The 14,579-nt window shown below is 59.7% G+C and overlaps 4 protein-coding genes across 4 annotated transcripts; all 4 read left to right on the top strand.

The window, feature by feature from the left end:
- The first annotated feature begins 267 nt into the window (after positions 1-267).
- On the top strand, positions 268-1,950 carry ACRALDRAFT_1081805 (uncharacterized protein). Its single transcript, XM_071019218.1, has 2 exons — positions 268-682; positions 833-1,950. The coding sequence occupies exons 1-2, from the start codon at positions 363-365 to the stop codon at positions 1,713-1,715; spliced, it is 1,203 nt and encodes a 400-aa protein (XP_070875296.1). The 5' UTR covers positions 268-362; the 3' UTR covers positions 1,716-1,950.
- A 3,009-nt stretch (positions 1,951-4,959) lies between these two features.
- Positions 4,960-5,175, top strand: ACRALDRAFT_2069895 (uncharacterized protein; the record flags this gene model as incomplete). Its single annotated transcript, XM_071022149.1, has 1 exon — positions 4,960-5,175. A coding segment is annotated over one exon (216 nt), but the record flags the coding sequence as incomplete, so codon positions are not given.
- A 39-nt stretch (positions 5,176-5,214) lies between these two features.
- On the top strand, positions 5,215-6,240 carry ACRALDRAFT_2042431 (uncharacterized protein; the record flags this gene model as incomplete). The annotated part of the gene is made up of 2 exons (XM_071021246.1): positions 5,215-5,740; positions 5,843-6,240. The coding sequence occupies 2 exons, from the start codon at positions 5,215-5,217 to the stop codon at positions 6,238-6,240; spliced, it is 924 nt and encodes a 307-aa protein (XP_070875294.1).
- Positions 6,241-9,341: 3,101 nt separating this feature from the next.
- Positions 9,342-13,719, top strand: ACRALDRAFT_2042430 (uncharacterized protein; the record flags this gene model as incomplete). Its single annotated transcript, XM_071021245.1, has 2 exons — positions 9,342-13,376; positions 13,450-13,719. The coding sequence occupies 2 exons, from the start codon at positions 9,342-9,344 to the stop codon at positions 13,717-13,719; spliced, it is 4,305 nt and encodes a 1,434-aa protein (XP_070875293.1).
- Positions 13,720-14,579: the final 860 nt, after the last annotated feature.

The raw sequence follows: 14,579 nt of genomic DNA, 5'->3' as shown, positions 1-14,579 counted from the left end.
AATCCTTCAGCGTACGGGTCGAGGCCATGTGTTTCCCTAGAGGCTCGCCGGGATCTCATCCTGGAGACTACCGAGTGGATGAAATGGCCCTTGATGCAGGGCCCTGGGCGCATGGAAGATGAAGAATGAAGAAAAGACCCTAGCTCTTTTTTCCATCTCGTCTTCTCCTGCTCGCGTCTTGATATAAGCAGACTCGTCACTCTTGTGTCCTTCCCTTCCCTCTTCAGACAGTAGTTTTATTCCTTCTCTTTCGTTTCTTTGCGCAGCCAGCGATTCTTATATTCTATTTCTTGTTCCTCCATCTAGACATTCATTCATTACCTGTCGTCCAGAACCGCTATCCTTTCGATACCCCTGAGACCATGCCCAACATCAGAATCTGCACAACAGACTCCTGTAGGGACTCGGCCAGCTTCTCCTACTATGGCCACCGCCCCAGCCTCATCGCCAGCTCCATCTTCATCGCCCTCACCGGCATCGCCCTCTTCGCCAACCTCGCCATCGTCGCCGTCAAGCGCAGGCACGGCTGGTTCGCCTTTTTCATCACCCTGGCCTGCATCTCGCTTTGCTACGCCTGGGGCGTCCGCGTCTTCGACTACCATGGCCAAGGCCCCTGGGCCATGTGGCCTTGGATGCACAGCACCGCCATCCTGTCCATCGCCCCCATTTTCCTGAGCGCCTGGTAGGTTCTACGATTCCAGCATTTTGTTCTCCCACTCGACACTGCACAATCCCTTTCATGCCCCACATAACTGACCTCCCCAGCATATTCCTCGTCCTCGGCCCCATCCTCCAAACCATCGGGCCCCGAACACTCCCTCCTCCACCCCAGCCTCTACACCACCGTCTTCCTCTCCCTCGACGGCCTCGCCTTCGTCCTCCAGGCCGCCGGCTTCGCCCTCGCCTTCCGCAACGTCCACCGCGCCATCACAAACGTCAACTCCGAGACCCGCCCCGGGAGCTACATCGTCCTCGCCGCCCACGCCATCCAGATCCTCTCCCTCCTCGCCGCCCTCTCCCTCTTCCTCCTCGCCGTCGCCCGCGCCGCCGCCCGCGCCCGCGCCCACGGCTACGCCACCTTCCACCGCGGCGCCGGCTACGTCTCCCTCCCGCGCGGCTTCACCGCCTGCACCGCCGCCGTCGTCGCCTCCGCCGCCCTCCTCGCCGGCCGCCTGGGCTACCGCGTCGCCCTCCTGGTCGGCGGCATCCGCAGCGTCCTGGCAAGGGACCAGCGCCTCCTCATCACCCTCGACGGCGGCCTCGTCATCCTCGCCCTCCTCGCCCTCGTCGTCCTCCACCCGGCCGTCTTCCTCGTCGAACCCCGTCAGCTGACCGGCGCCGGCTCCGCACGCGGCCTCTTCTCCTCGTCCAAGGGCAAGGGCGGCTTCAGCAAGCTCGCCGACGACACCGAGGCCGTGCCGCTCGAGGACACAAAGGGCGCAAGTGGCCGGCAGGACGGGGCCTTCAACGATGTGAGCGACGTCCTCCTCGAGCGGGACGAGCGCCGCGCTTCGCTCCAGGGACCGTCCCTGTCGCCGGACCTGCCTTCGCGCTCGGTGCTGCACCGGCCTCCCCCGTCGTTCGACCCCCAGCCGTACGAAGCTGGTCGGTATGAGCCCATGCGCCATGAGAAGCCGGCGCCGGTTGCGTCTCCCAATCCCGGGCCTCATTTGTACGACCACCCTGCTATTCGGGAGGAGCCTGCCGGGCCCTAAATCGGCGGCGTTTGAAGACTTTCACTTCAGGAAAGAAGTACTTCGTTGCGAATGGCTCTATGAGTATAGGTGTTGAGGAAATGAGGAAAATTGAAACGTGTTGGTGTTTGGGTTTGGGTGATTTATCGTCATTATCGTCAAGGTGTTATAACATTGCAGTCTGGTTTCCTTTCCTATATTGTTCTTACTACACACACTGGGACGGTCAGTGAATACATACCATCTCGGTCATGATACCCGTCAACTTCCAACACATTACTCGTGTCCTCGTTGTCTGGCGTGCTTAACATCTCATCGTAGACTCCAAAACCAGGCTTAAACCTGACTACACATCTTGCGGGATAGAGTAGACGCCAGTGTGACAATCGCATCGACACCAAGGTCGAGTACTTTACCAATATCTTGTCGTTCTAGTCACGTGGTATAGCCGTACCGTGATGACGATCGTCGATGGGAATAAGTACCTAGGTACGTACGTTGTATGATCAAGTACTTTCGAGGTACGAATACCGGATGACGGAAAGGCAGAAAACAACGATATAAATGATGATAACCGGCCTTCAGGCGAGTCTAGCTGTTCGGGCAACGATCGCCGCCCAGGGCCGATTGACAAGACGAGCCTGGGTTACTCCACGAATACGTGCGTGGGAGTGCGTGGGACTGTCGCCATGTTTACAGAGTGAATGCCTATTGACGCAGAGGAATCTTGATTTCATATACAACGTCGTCCCAAAGGCCTGGAACGACCGTGTTCGGAGTTTCTGATTTTGTCGAGTCGAAGGACGGACTTCAACGAAAACAATAGAAAGTTCCTCCTGACGGGATACTTTCCAAATCGCGAAGCAGGACAGAGTGAGTCCAGAGTTGGACGTCGATCGTACCCGAATAGAGACGACGTGGTCCACGAGGTACCTGTATCGGTACACACGTTGTATTCATACAGTACGGTATTCGTACGTGTAGGGCGCGACGAGCTCGGAGGATGACGATTCATGGCAGACTTGGCCCCAGCCCCGGAACATCATGCGCCATGTTACACTCGAATGCGGCGCCGTTATCTGCTCCTCCAACGGCATCTCGGCAAACCTACAGAACAAACAACAAAGAGGCCTGCTGATTCGACGTGTCCCGTCTTCTCGTCAAGGGCTTGTTCCCTCACCTGAGACACACCGTCGGCACAATGGACAGGGACTGTGAACACAAGGCGTGCAAGGCTGATGACCGAGTTGCTTGAATGCAGAGAGAAATAGTGTACTAAGTACGAAGTAGTTGGATTGTTTTCTTTTCCTTTCCATATTCGTACATTCATGACAGCATTGAGGATCCCCTCCGTGTTTCTTGGTCATTCGTCGGTCTTGCCCAGCCTCCTGAGCCACAGCGCTTGGACCACATAGTACGTAGAAGAAAAGTTACGGAGTACTATTGTCTGAGTCACGCTATTGATACTGTATACCGTGATGGTCACAGTACGGATACCCGAGAACGACCAGTGACCAATCATGTCCGCGAGCTTTCCATGTACATCATTACTAAAGGTAATTGAGGCGTCGGACTTTCTCGTCTCCGCCTCTTTCCCTCTGCGCCTCTTCTTCCCAGCTCTGCCACCGACCAGCCATACTTTTCCCTCAGCTTCTGCCACAATTCTCCTCTTCATTGCATTCACATCACTCCCTTCACCGCGACCCATCCCAGATATATCTGCCTTTGAACCTTTCCCTATTGTCGATAACTCCTTGTAAAGGGCCAATCGGTATCAAGGAACGATTCTCTCTTATGATTCGTTTTCTGGAGCAAAATAACCCGTGATCTGGTTTCATTTCGATACACACGAATACATCCCCCTGCGCCTCAGACCGCGACACGCTCCGTGTTGTTGTTCCGCCGGCTTCGGTCCGCCACTGCAAAGCCACTTGTCTCTTGTTCTGCCTCGCGCTTCGCCTCACATCGCCTCATCGCCTCAACCACACCCTCCACACCTCCTCTCCCACACTTCAGGAAAGCTACCACGGGCAATTTCGCACCGCAGGAACACTGTGGCGAGAGCTTCATCAGCCACATCAGTTCCCAACACGACAATTCCGTCATTCGGGATCCGGGGATTGTGTATCAACTTCATGCTCTCCTCCATTCCATGACCCTGTAAAGCCTCGCGCGCCGATTCAATTGAGCTCGTGATCCCGATCCGAGCCGTTCATCTCGCTCTCGCTCGCCTACCACGGCTGCTCCGCATCGCGCCGACCTCGTCGACCAGACGACTGACGAAGCTTGTTGGACTCCCTTCGTTCCTTTTGCGACTGCTCCCATGGCTTCTGACAAGGGTTCCAGCGCGACTCTAAACAACGTCGCCGACGCGAATTCGGTCCCCGTCCCGCAGACCTCTCCCTCTCCGCGGCCGCCACCGTCCGAGGTTCTTCCCGGCGACGCGAACCTCTCCAGATCCCTCAAGCGGAGTCGCGAGACCACCCCGACCTCTCCCAGCTTCGCTCTAGCGGGCGACCAGCATCAGAACCAACACCGCCACGCCGGCTTCTTCGGCTCCCCGACCAAGCTGGCTCGATTGAACCTCGCCGCCGCCGGGCATTCACCTGCGCAGTCCGTCACCGGCGCCGCGGTTCTCGAAGAACAGCGACGCCAGAGGGAAGAGGACGAAGCAAAAGAGTCGCGACTACACCCACCCCACGCCACGAGCGATAACCCCAGCCACGGCGCCCTGTCTGCCCTGGCAGGGGACGCGACTGCCGCCATGAGTCGATCTGTCGACGCCCCGCAAGCTCCCACCGCGTCCATGGAGCCGACTCCCAAACCTCCTCCTCCGCCGCCGCCGCCTCCCGCTCCTCCGCATCAACATCCTACCGCTACTCCTCCTCCCGCCGTCTCCATCCCCCAGGCGAACCCTAGTGTATCCGGCGACGCGGCCGAATCGAGTCCGCAGACCGCCGCGACTCTCGCTGGCGCCTTGGTCGCCGCCAACCCTGTTCCTATGGACGTCGACACAAACGTTGCGCAAAACGTCGATCCCAACGTCGCCAACGACCAGGCCTCCTCATCATCACAACACCCGCATCCCCCGCCACCGCCGCCCCCGCCCCAGGACGACAAGGGCCCTCCCGGTCCTCTGTCCTACCCTGGCTCGCTACATGCCGCCCATGCCTCCATGCTACCGACGGCGCCAACCCGTACGGGCAGCTTTCCCGGCCCAAGCCAAGGCTCGCCGAGTCAGTCGGGTGGGAAGAAACACAAATGTCCGTACTGTGAGACGGAATTCACACGGCATCACAACTTGAAAAGCCACCTCCTCACACATAGCCAAGAAAAACCGTTCGTATGCCAGGAGTGCGGCGCGCGGTTCCGTCGCTTGCACGACCTCAAACGGCACAGCAAGCTACATACGGGGGAAAAACCGCACATCTGTCCCAAGTGCAGCCGTAAATTCGCGCGCGGCGATGCCCTGGCGCGCCACCTCAAGGGCGCTGGCGGTTGCGCCGGCAGACGTTCCAGCATGGGGAGCTTTGCCGAGACGGACAACATGGACACCTCAATGCAGGCGGGAGACGACTCGATGGTCGGCGCCACTTACTCTACCGACCACCCCAGCGACCAGAGCGGCATGACCGAGGAAGAGAGGAGGCAACAACAACAGCAACAACAACAACACATGAGTCTGCCGAGCATCAAGGCGTCCTCCCATGGTTCTGGTCCCGGTGGGCCGTCTTCCGCCTCGGATGCCTTTGCTGGGCAATCTAGGACATACCCAGCCGCCGGCTCCCTCGAGAGACCGCACGGTATATTGTTCCCCCCGCTCATGCCGCAGGAACGGGCGGCGGCATCGAATGCGTCGTCTTCTGGCAACGCGTCGTCTATGCCCGTCCACGGCGCGGGCTCTGCCCTGTACTCCCAGACCGCCGGCGTGACGGAGAGCCCGAAGCCGCTGAGTCCCGCCGGCCAGCGCTCTCCCAGCGTGACGCAGCAGCAGTATCAGCAGCAGCACTTTGGCCGAAGGCCCTCTGACCGTAACGCGTCTCCAGGTTAGTACCCTTAAACGCACGCTGGGAACTGCCAGAGTGTATCCTCCCAGTCGTCGGTCACTAGTAGTCGTGGCGAAGCAAGACAGCTAACAGGATCCGCAGGGTTTCTGTCGTCAGGGCAACCGGGAAGCAGCACGGCCCCCGCTCCGCACGCGCGGACCACCTCGAGCGGCGGCACCGTCGATAACGCCAGCAACATGTTCACTTCGGACCCGGGACTGTGGACGTACATGCAGTGTCTCGAGGACCGGGTGCAGCAGTTCACGGAGAGCGTGACGAGCATGCAAAAGGCGGACAATGCGAAACAGGCGCAGATTGGGCTGCTGACGACGGAGATGACGGCGCTGAAGAAGCAGCTGCAGAACCAGGAGGCGGAGGCGGCGTCGAGACAGGCGCAGATTGGCTTGTTGACGGCCGAAGTCACCGAACTCAAGAAACTGCTGCAGCAACAGCAGCAGCAGGGTCGCGACTCGGAGGGAAGTGCAGCAGCCAGGCCGTGAAGACAGGTGGGAGGGCCCTCGTGGTCTTCTTTTCGTTGCATCATGACACTGGCGCCGCTATGTCGTCTACAATGCGTCGCTGCTCTACTCATAGTAAATGACCAAGTGTCCGTACGAAGCACCGGGAACGGGGTTAGGCGACATGGATACGACGTGGTTTGTATTCAAAAAACGGGCATTGAGAGAGGAAGCGGTTTGGTGTTTACCACCCGTCGAGGCTTGTCGTCCTCTCCCCCATATGCTTCCCGAAACGGCGCACACTCCATTTCCCATGTCATATCTTTACCCTTTTTCGTTTTTCCTTCATTCTTCCATTCATCAGCCTCTTCAGATATCCCCTGTTCCTCCATTCTCTTCATTTATGATTGGCAGGCGTTTCATGGACGGCGGAGGGTTGGACGATGTTGACGATGCAGGTTCGCGAACTTGGCCGCATGGGCGGGAGTGGAAAGATCCATGTCTTGCTTGGGGGTAAAGCGCCATTGTTCTTGTTTGCTTCTGGCCGGGTGTAGACTGAAGTCTGCTCAATGGGATAGTTCAACATATGGGTTTTCTTATGAAAGCTGTTTCAACGTGGGGTCTTCGTTTGGCTTCCTGCTCTTACATACCCTTGGCACACATTGAACTGGGCCGTGGTCTGGTCGGGCGGTCATCGATAGCTGCCCTGTATCTTCTATAGCTTCCTAGTTCGTTGACAAGATCCGTCTAGTGGCATCGTCTCGTATCCCCGGAGCTGGCGTTGAGCGGAGTCCAGCATCTACTTGTGCGGCCGAAGGGATGAATCTGTCGAGGTTGCTGCCATTGCCCCAGGGTCTGCGCCGTAGGACGCTGTCTTGAATACCGACTACCCGGCTTCTTTTATTCCTCGTTCCCTCTCTACGAAGAGATCTGCATTAACAAAAAAGTCCAAGGCCGTAGTTTAATTGGAGTGGTAGAAACGAAACAAAAAACCGACCACTGTCGATCCCGACGGATAAATGTAGAGCATGTCGATATAGACAGCCACCGGATGAGACGGGAGGCCCGGCGTGAGACCGGTGTGGTATATACGGAGGCCAACAAGACGAATGCAGATGGGCCTATAACCTTGCGAGTGTCTCAAATATATCAATATATCAGGTTGAACTCGCTCCGTTGACGGTGTTCTGGCTTTGGTATGGCGCCTTAATAATTATGAGACCCCAACCAACATTTCCTTCACACACTGGTTCTACAGGATGCTCCGACTAGGTTATTCGTGGGCTTGGGCGAACACGGCCCGGGCCGACCAATGTAAAGCCTCAACCCGTCGCCGAAGGGGAAGAATTGCCCCGTCGACATTGACACTATTGATAGCATTCAGGTCTGATTCTCAGCTTAGGGACAGGAGCTAGTTGGCAAAGGAAATAGGGACTATGGCTGTTGTCACACGTAAGCTGTGAGACAACAGCCCGCACTTCAACCCCTAAAGCCACGCAGGGTCGGGTCGAAGGCAAGAATGGCCAGGGCGACGGTGTCAATTCGAACCGTGAACCCAAGAACCTCAGTCCGAGTCGATCCCTGCTCCCACTGACAGCTACACATGCCTGGTATGGTCGAGGAATGGATATACTCGGTTCACCCTCGTCAAGGTCGCAGTGAGTCAGGAACCCAAGGTGTCCGAGGAGTAGGCCAGCTCTTCCTCGTCAACCTTGGGCCTTGGGCATTTGACGTTCCGTTGGGCGAGATTGAAGTCGCGTGTGTTCATGTACACCATGGTCATGCAGTTCCAAACGCGGCCTGAGATGCGGCAACGCCTGATGGTCCGCTGGTGGGGGACGACGCGGTGCATGGCGGTGAAGCTGAGCAGGACCAGGGGCCAGGCCAGGGGTCAAGGGGTGCAACAAGAGTTCGCCAAGTCCATAGCCTCACATCTACTGATTTGCTGAAGCAAGCGCGTGTCTTATAGCGATATCTCCGGGAGTAGATTCCATCATTTGGCATCGTACGTTGTACTCGGGGTCTTGGGCTGGATACTTAGGATCGAGGTTAAGGCCGAGTACGAAACATCGCGACTTTCCTGCCGCTACCCGGGTGACTCGGTCACCGCCAAAAGTCAATTTCCAAAGGGCCTTTATTGCTGTTGCCATCCGTATACATTACGACAAGGCTCAGGTGGAGACGCCGACGATACGTGCAGCAAAGGGAGATGAAAAGTCTCCATCAACCCCCGGGGATTGTCGACGTTGCTGGCATTGGTTGGTAACACGTGGTTGTGCAGGTGATCCGCTTTCCCTTTGGGTTTCGACGGTGTGGTTCCCATAGAGTCGTTCCCATCTGTGAGTCAACCCTCGAGTGCTGCAAGTCGTTTTTAGATTAGTGAACCTGCGTTAAAGCCGTCTTTTTACAGACGATGCAAATAGGTGTGATAAGGTGATGATGCTAAGACGCAAAAGGCAGTCCCGGTTGAGACGGTTGGTTGGGAAGTGGAACGAGATTCGAGTGATGGTGTTGAGGTCGAGGACAAGAGCCCATTGATGGTGGGCACGTTGGATGAGCTGGCAGCTTTAGCGGGGGCCCAAGTGGAATGACTAAGGAAGCGAGCAATGCCATCGTTTTATTCGTTGGCGAAGCAGGAGTGGGGAAAGGGAAAGTGGAGACCCCAGCCACCAGATCTACAGGAGGTACCTCGATGTACTCTGTTGCCTTATGTTGCCAACTGTGTGCGGATGTACTCAACAGTACATAGGGTCAACGGCTTGGACAACGCTTTCGGTCGAGGCGCTAAACGGCCTGTCCCGCCCTGGGGATATCAGCTTAGGGGGGTGGGGTGCCTGTAATTACGTATAGTACAATCTTGTACAGTGGGTAGCTCTAGTGGGAAGGTGCTGCTGCCCAGTGCTCCTGCACGTCCGGAAAAAAACAATAACACTGCCAAATTCATCTCCGTCATCTTTGCATCTTGGACCTTCACGCTCTCTCTCATCACTTCTTTGACGCGTTTTCGAAACTCCAGCATCCCCCCCGAAGAGCAACGAGAAACGACAACGAGTCCTACGGATCTTCGAGTTCGAGTTTCGCATCGTCGAGAGCTGGAAACTTTCGCAAATGCCCACGACATCATCCAGCCCCACGCTATCACCATGATGAGAGACCCGCGTCGCCGGAGTCCTGATGACTCCCGGCGACGGAAGAAGGAGAGGCGTCGCTCCCCCGAGTATCAGAATGCTTCTACTGCCGACACCTCTGTCTCTGGAATGCCCGCTCCCATGAACGGTTCCTTGCCTCCAGGTGGACATCCGACCGACCAGAACGGGACCCCGAGTCAATACGCGCAATCTCGATCCGACCCTCGATATCAGCCGCAGCCGCAGCCGCACTATCCGTACCAGCAGCAACACCCTTATCAGACGCACCGGCAGCCTTACCAACCGCAGCCGTATCAGCAACCTCCTTACCACCCGAACCAGTACCAGCCGCAGCATCACCAACAACATCAGCCTCAGCAGCAGCAGCAGCAGTACTACCAAAATTACCAGAACTACCAGAGCTACCCGAGCTACCCTCCGCAACAGTATCCGCCGCAACAGCATCAACAACCTCCCCAGCAGCCCCATCAGCCCCAACAGCTCCAGCAACCCCAGCAACCACCGCAGCCACCGCAACAATATCCGCCGCAGCAATATCAACAACCCCCCCAGCAACCGCCTCAGCAGTATCACCAGGCATACCCCCAGTATCCTCAACCGTACCCTCAGCAGCAACCCCCCCAGCCGTACGGCTACCAGCCCCACCGACCTCAGTATCCCCTCCCTCAGACGCAACCCCGGCCGGACCCGTTCGCCTATGGTTCCTGGGACCGCCCTGGCCACCTTTCTGACAGCTCGTCCGACACGGCGTCCTCCTTCGTCAACATCTCACGGAAAGCTCCCAAGCCCGAAAACTTTGGTGGCCTCATCAGCACTTTTTTCCGCGCCCCGTCCGAGCAGCGCCGCCGTGGCCGCCGAAGCCGAAGCCGAAGCCGGAGAAAGAAGAGCAGGACTCGTTTCCTCACCTTCGGCAACTCGTCCTCTTCCTCCGTCGACTCCGACCTGGCGTACGGCCAGGGCTACATCCCTCGTCCCGAGGGCTATACGCGCACCCCGTCGGTCCGAACCAGCCGTCCCGGCGCGGGTTCGAGCATGCACACCCCGGGAGGGCACCAGCCTCCCCATCTCGTCGACTTCAACAAGCCTCTCACCGTGGCCCGCAGCAAGACCGACGAAGAGATCCTCGAGATTGGACGCCAGCTCAAGGACATTGCCAGGATGCAGAACGACGCCGACCTGCGTGCCTCTGGCAAGACTCGGCCCTCCCAGCTCGCCTCGGCCGCCGCCGCTCTCAGCAGCTTCCGCCGTCGCTCCAAGACCAAGAGCAGCTCGACCAGCCGCCACCGTGATACCGGACATCCCGACGACGCCGACGATTCGGAATGGGAGTCGGCTTCGGATGACGACAGCGACCAAGGTGATGCCCATGCCGATGCCGGTCTCGTCTACGGCCCATCTGCTCCCTCGCCCCAGGACGACACGGCCGGGTCTCCTCCCACCCGCTACAAGAAGGTCGTCGCTGAATTCCGTGATAATCAGCGTCGGAAGGAAGAGGAAGCCGCCGCCGCCGCAGCTACACAGACCGCATCGCCCCGGACATCCAAGAAGGATCCCATGCAGTACGTCTACCCGGTTCCGACCTCGGATCCCAACGCCTTCGACTATGACCGTGGGTCTGTTGCGGGCGACCAGCATCTAGAAGACACTTTCCGTGGCCGACGCGACGGGGAGGGCGGCCGCCGATCCAAGCGGGACAGGAACGTGAGGATCGTCGACGAACGAGATCAGCAGCCTGCGGAAGCACCCGGGAAGGACGAACGTGCCAAAGACCTGCCGATTGAAGAAACGCCGACCGATACCCAACTGCCCGAAACCGCCGAGACCGTCCCCGAACCGCCAGCGGGTGTCGACCCGTTCCGATTTCAAGTCGCCGATGATGCTTTCCGAACCCCTCCCGTCGCCGCCGCCGTCCCCGACGAGGAGCCCCAGCGTCCCTTGATCGTCACTGTCGACCGCGAGCCTAATTTCGATTCTCCGCGCGATACCAGGTTCAGTCGCAAGGATTCTTACGAAATGGAGCAGCGCATGTCGCAGCAGTACCGCCAGAGCTCCCGGAGTCGGTCCCGGGCTCCGGAATACCGCCGGAGCATGGACGAGGAGGGCGAGGAACGCACCAGTGACCTTGGCGACGAATCTGCTCCTGCCGCCGCCGGTCCGGCGTCCGATTTGGCGATGCCGATGGAGGGAGAGGAACCGTCCCGAGGCCGTTCGCGTGATCGGAGCGCCGCCGATGAGCCACGGTACAGATCCGAGCGTGAGCTTGACTCCGTTTTGGAAGAGGCCGACAGGCATTACCGCGAGACTGTCAAGGCGCGCAAGATGGCCGCAGACGAGATGCGATCGCGCAGCTCGTCGCGCAGGAGGTCCGTGGTGGATAAATATGAGGACGACGAGGAACCCCATGTCATCACCGTTGTCCCGCCGCCCGAGGTCGAGGAGGAGCGCCAGAAGAGCCCCTACGACGGTCCCAACGCCGATGTCCGCATCGACCACGTCCTCGTCCCCCACGAGCTCCACCGCTTCACCGTCTCCGACGATCAGCTCGACGGCGACGCCGATGCCGGCCCCGTCTTCAAGTCTCGGGATCCTTCGTGCGAACGGGACCGCCCATTGCTCAACCTCGTTCTTCCCACCCCTGACGCCACACCCCGTGCTTCACCCCCGCCCGAGACGGAGGCCGAGGCCCAGGGAGCTGAGCCCACCGAGTCCGCCCAGCCTGACGTTATCCTTGGCCCGCGAGGCGAGATCATCCCGGTCTCGTCTGCCTCCGACTCTGCCAGTCGGGGCGTGGACGAGGAGAAGGCCGCCAAGGCCGAAGGTGCCGCTGCTGGCGGAGAAGACGGTGACAAGCCGTGGTCCGTACCTGACCGTGGAAGCCATTGGGCCGCCCTCGCTGCCGCCATCAAAAGTCGTGCACCACTTTCTGACGACGAGGACTCCGCTCCAGCTGAGGCAGCTGCCGCCGATGATCCCACCTGGGAAGAGGATGACAGGCCCCCGACGCCTGGACCTAAGCCGCGTAGCCCACAACCGTCGCCGATGCCCGGATCCTTTGACGATGACCTGGAATTCGCCTCCGTGCTCGCTGCCGGCCTGCAAGACTCCGGCTTCGACCCCAACATCGTCATCGACGACCCCGCTTACCGGAGACGGGATAGTCCTCCGGGATCTGACGACCCCGAATCTGGTCCCTTTGATCAGCCTGCGCCAGTGGAGTCGGTGGCGGAACGAGGTCTCGACCTTTCCGATGCCCCGGCCGATGCCCCTGCCGAAGAGGCAACCCCCGAGGGTGGCTTCGTTGATGCGCAGGAGGACATCCCTGTCCAGGAGGCCTCGGAGGAGTTCAAGTTGCCCGACGAGACTCAGCCTTCTGAGGACTGGGAGCTTGCTGGCGACTCCCAGACTGCCGCTGAGGCCGCGGAGCCTGTTGAGGAGCCGAAACCCGCCGAGGTCGCGACGCCCGAGGACTGGCAGGCTGCCGAGGAGACGCAGCCCCCCGAGGAACAGACGCCGGCTGAGCCGACGCAATCCACAGACGACTGGGAGCTTGCCGGAGACACGCAGCCTGACGAGCCGACCCAGCCCGCCGATGACGCAGCGCCTCTTGACAAGTCGCTACCAGTTGAGGAACCGCAGCCTGCCACCGAGACCCCGCCTGTCGAGGAGGCACCAGCCGAATCTGAACCTGTGGAGGAAGCACCTCCTGCCCCGGAGGCGGTGCCTGTCGACGACGGCCAGCCTGCTGGTGAGACCCAGCCAGTTGAGGTGCCGTTGCCTGCCGAGGAGGAGGCCCCGTCCGCTGAAGAGCCTCGGGCCGTCCCCGAAGAGGCTGCCCCCGCTCCAGAAGAACCAGCGCCGACTCCTGAAGAGGCTAGCACCGCTCCCGAGGAGGCTGTTCCTGAAGAGGATACCCCCGCTCCTGAGGAGGCGGCTCCGACGAAGGCAGGCAAGAAGAAGAAAAAGAAGGGGAAGAAGAACATGGATGTTGTTCAGGATTTGGACACGCCCAACGAGGAGCCTGCCGAGCCGGTTGCCGAGCTCACCCCTGAGCCAGCTGAAGAGCCAGCCCCGGAGCCAGCCCCGGAGCCAGCCCCGGAGCCAGCTGCCGAACCCGTCCCCGAACCGGCTGAGGAACCAGCTCCAGAGCCAGCTGCTGAGCCTACAGAACCGCCTGCCGAGCCAACTGCCGAGCCCGTCCCTGAGCCGGCCGAAGAGCCAGCCCCGGAACCAGCTGCCGAGCCAGCCCCGGAGCCTGCCGATGAACCCGCCCCCGAGCCTGCAGATGAACCCCCCTCTGAGCCTGCTGCGGAAGCCGCTCCGGAACCAGAGCCTGAGCCAGCGGCTGAAGTCGAGGAGCCGCTCGCGAAGTTGAGCAAGAAAGAACGAAAGAAGCGAGAGAGAGCGGCCAAGGCGAAGGCCGCAGCCCTTGCCCTAGAAGACACGACTCCTCCTGATGAAGAAGGAGCACCAGAAGCCGACCCTGACGCAGCCGCCGATGCCACCCCTGACGCCGCCGCCGACGCCGCCCCTGACGCAGCCGCCGATGCCGCCCCTGACGCAGCCGCCGATGCCGCCCCTGATGCTGCCGCCGATGCCGCCGCCGAAGCTTCCCCCGAAGCTGCCCCAGAAGCAACTCCGGATGCAGCTGCGGATGCAGCTTCCCAACCAGCCGAGCCTGAGGAGTTGGCGCCGCTGACCGGGAAGAAGAAGAAGAAGAAGAAGAACAAAAAGAACGGAGGCGACAAGGAAGGGGATCCCCCAGATAGAGGCCCCAATACAAATGGCGTCAACAACGAGCAGTCTTTTTTAGCTAATGCCGGTACCCCTGGCGAAGGTACCGGCTTAGTGGGCGCGACGGCGGCCTCTGGTTACCTCGCGTCTCGCTCAAGTGCCACCGATGCTTCCTCGGAAAAGGAGATGTCCCCCGTCTACGGTGCTGGTGAGCGATTCGACCGCTCCCCGATCCAGGCCGAGAACTACAACTACATTGATCCCGAAATCACCCAGCGCGTCATCAAACCCGCCATCGATCCCCAGTATGGTGATCTCCTCCCTCTTCCCCCAAGTGAGCCGGGGTCTCCCATGGAAGATGTAGAGGACCTTCCCGAACTCCCCCAGAGCCGTCCCGAGACGCCACCTGAAGACCAGATCCGCCGTCGACAGAAACCCAGCGGTCATGTCCGGCGACGGAGTGCGTTCGAGACTCCCACCAAGGCCCCGAGTCAGACAGCA

Source organism: Sodiomyces alcalophilus (genome assembly GCF_042370955.1).
Source record: "Sodiomyces alcalophilus JCM 7366 unplaced genomic scaffold ACRALscaffold_4, whole genome shotgun sequence".
In the NCBI taxonomy this organism is placed as follows: Eukaryota; Fungi; Ascomycota; class Sordariomycetes; order Glomerellales; family Plectosphaerellaceae; genus Sodiomyces; species Sodiomyces alcalophilus.
Note: the sequence above shows the minus strand (reverse complement) of the source record. Positions and strands in the feature narration are given on the sequence as shown.

What these genes read in the sequence shown, in the direction of transcription:
- ACRALDRAFT_1081805 (XM_071019218.1), top strand. Translation starts at nt 363, where the DNA reads ATGCCCAACATCAGAATCTGCACAACAGACTCCTGTAGGGACTCGGCC. An exon ending in CCCATTTTCCTGAGCGCCTG is followed by an intron (nt 683 to 832) that starts GTAGGTTCTACG and finishes CCTCCACCCCAG; the next exon opens with CCTCTACACCACCGTCTTCC.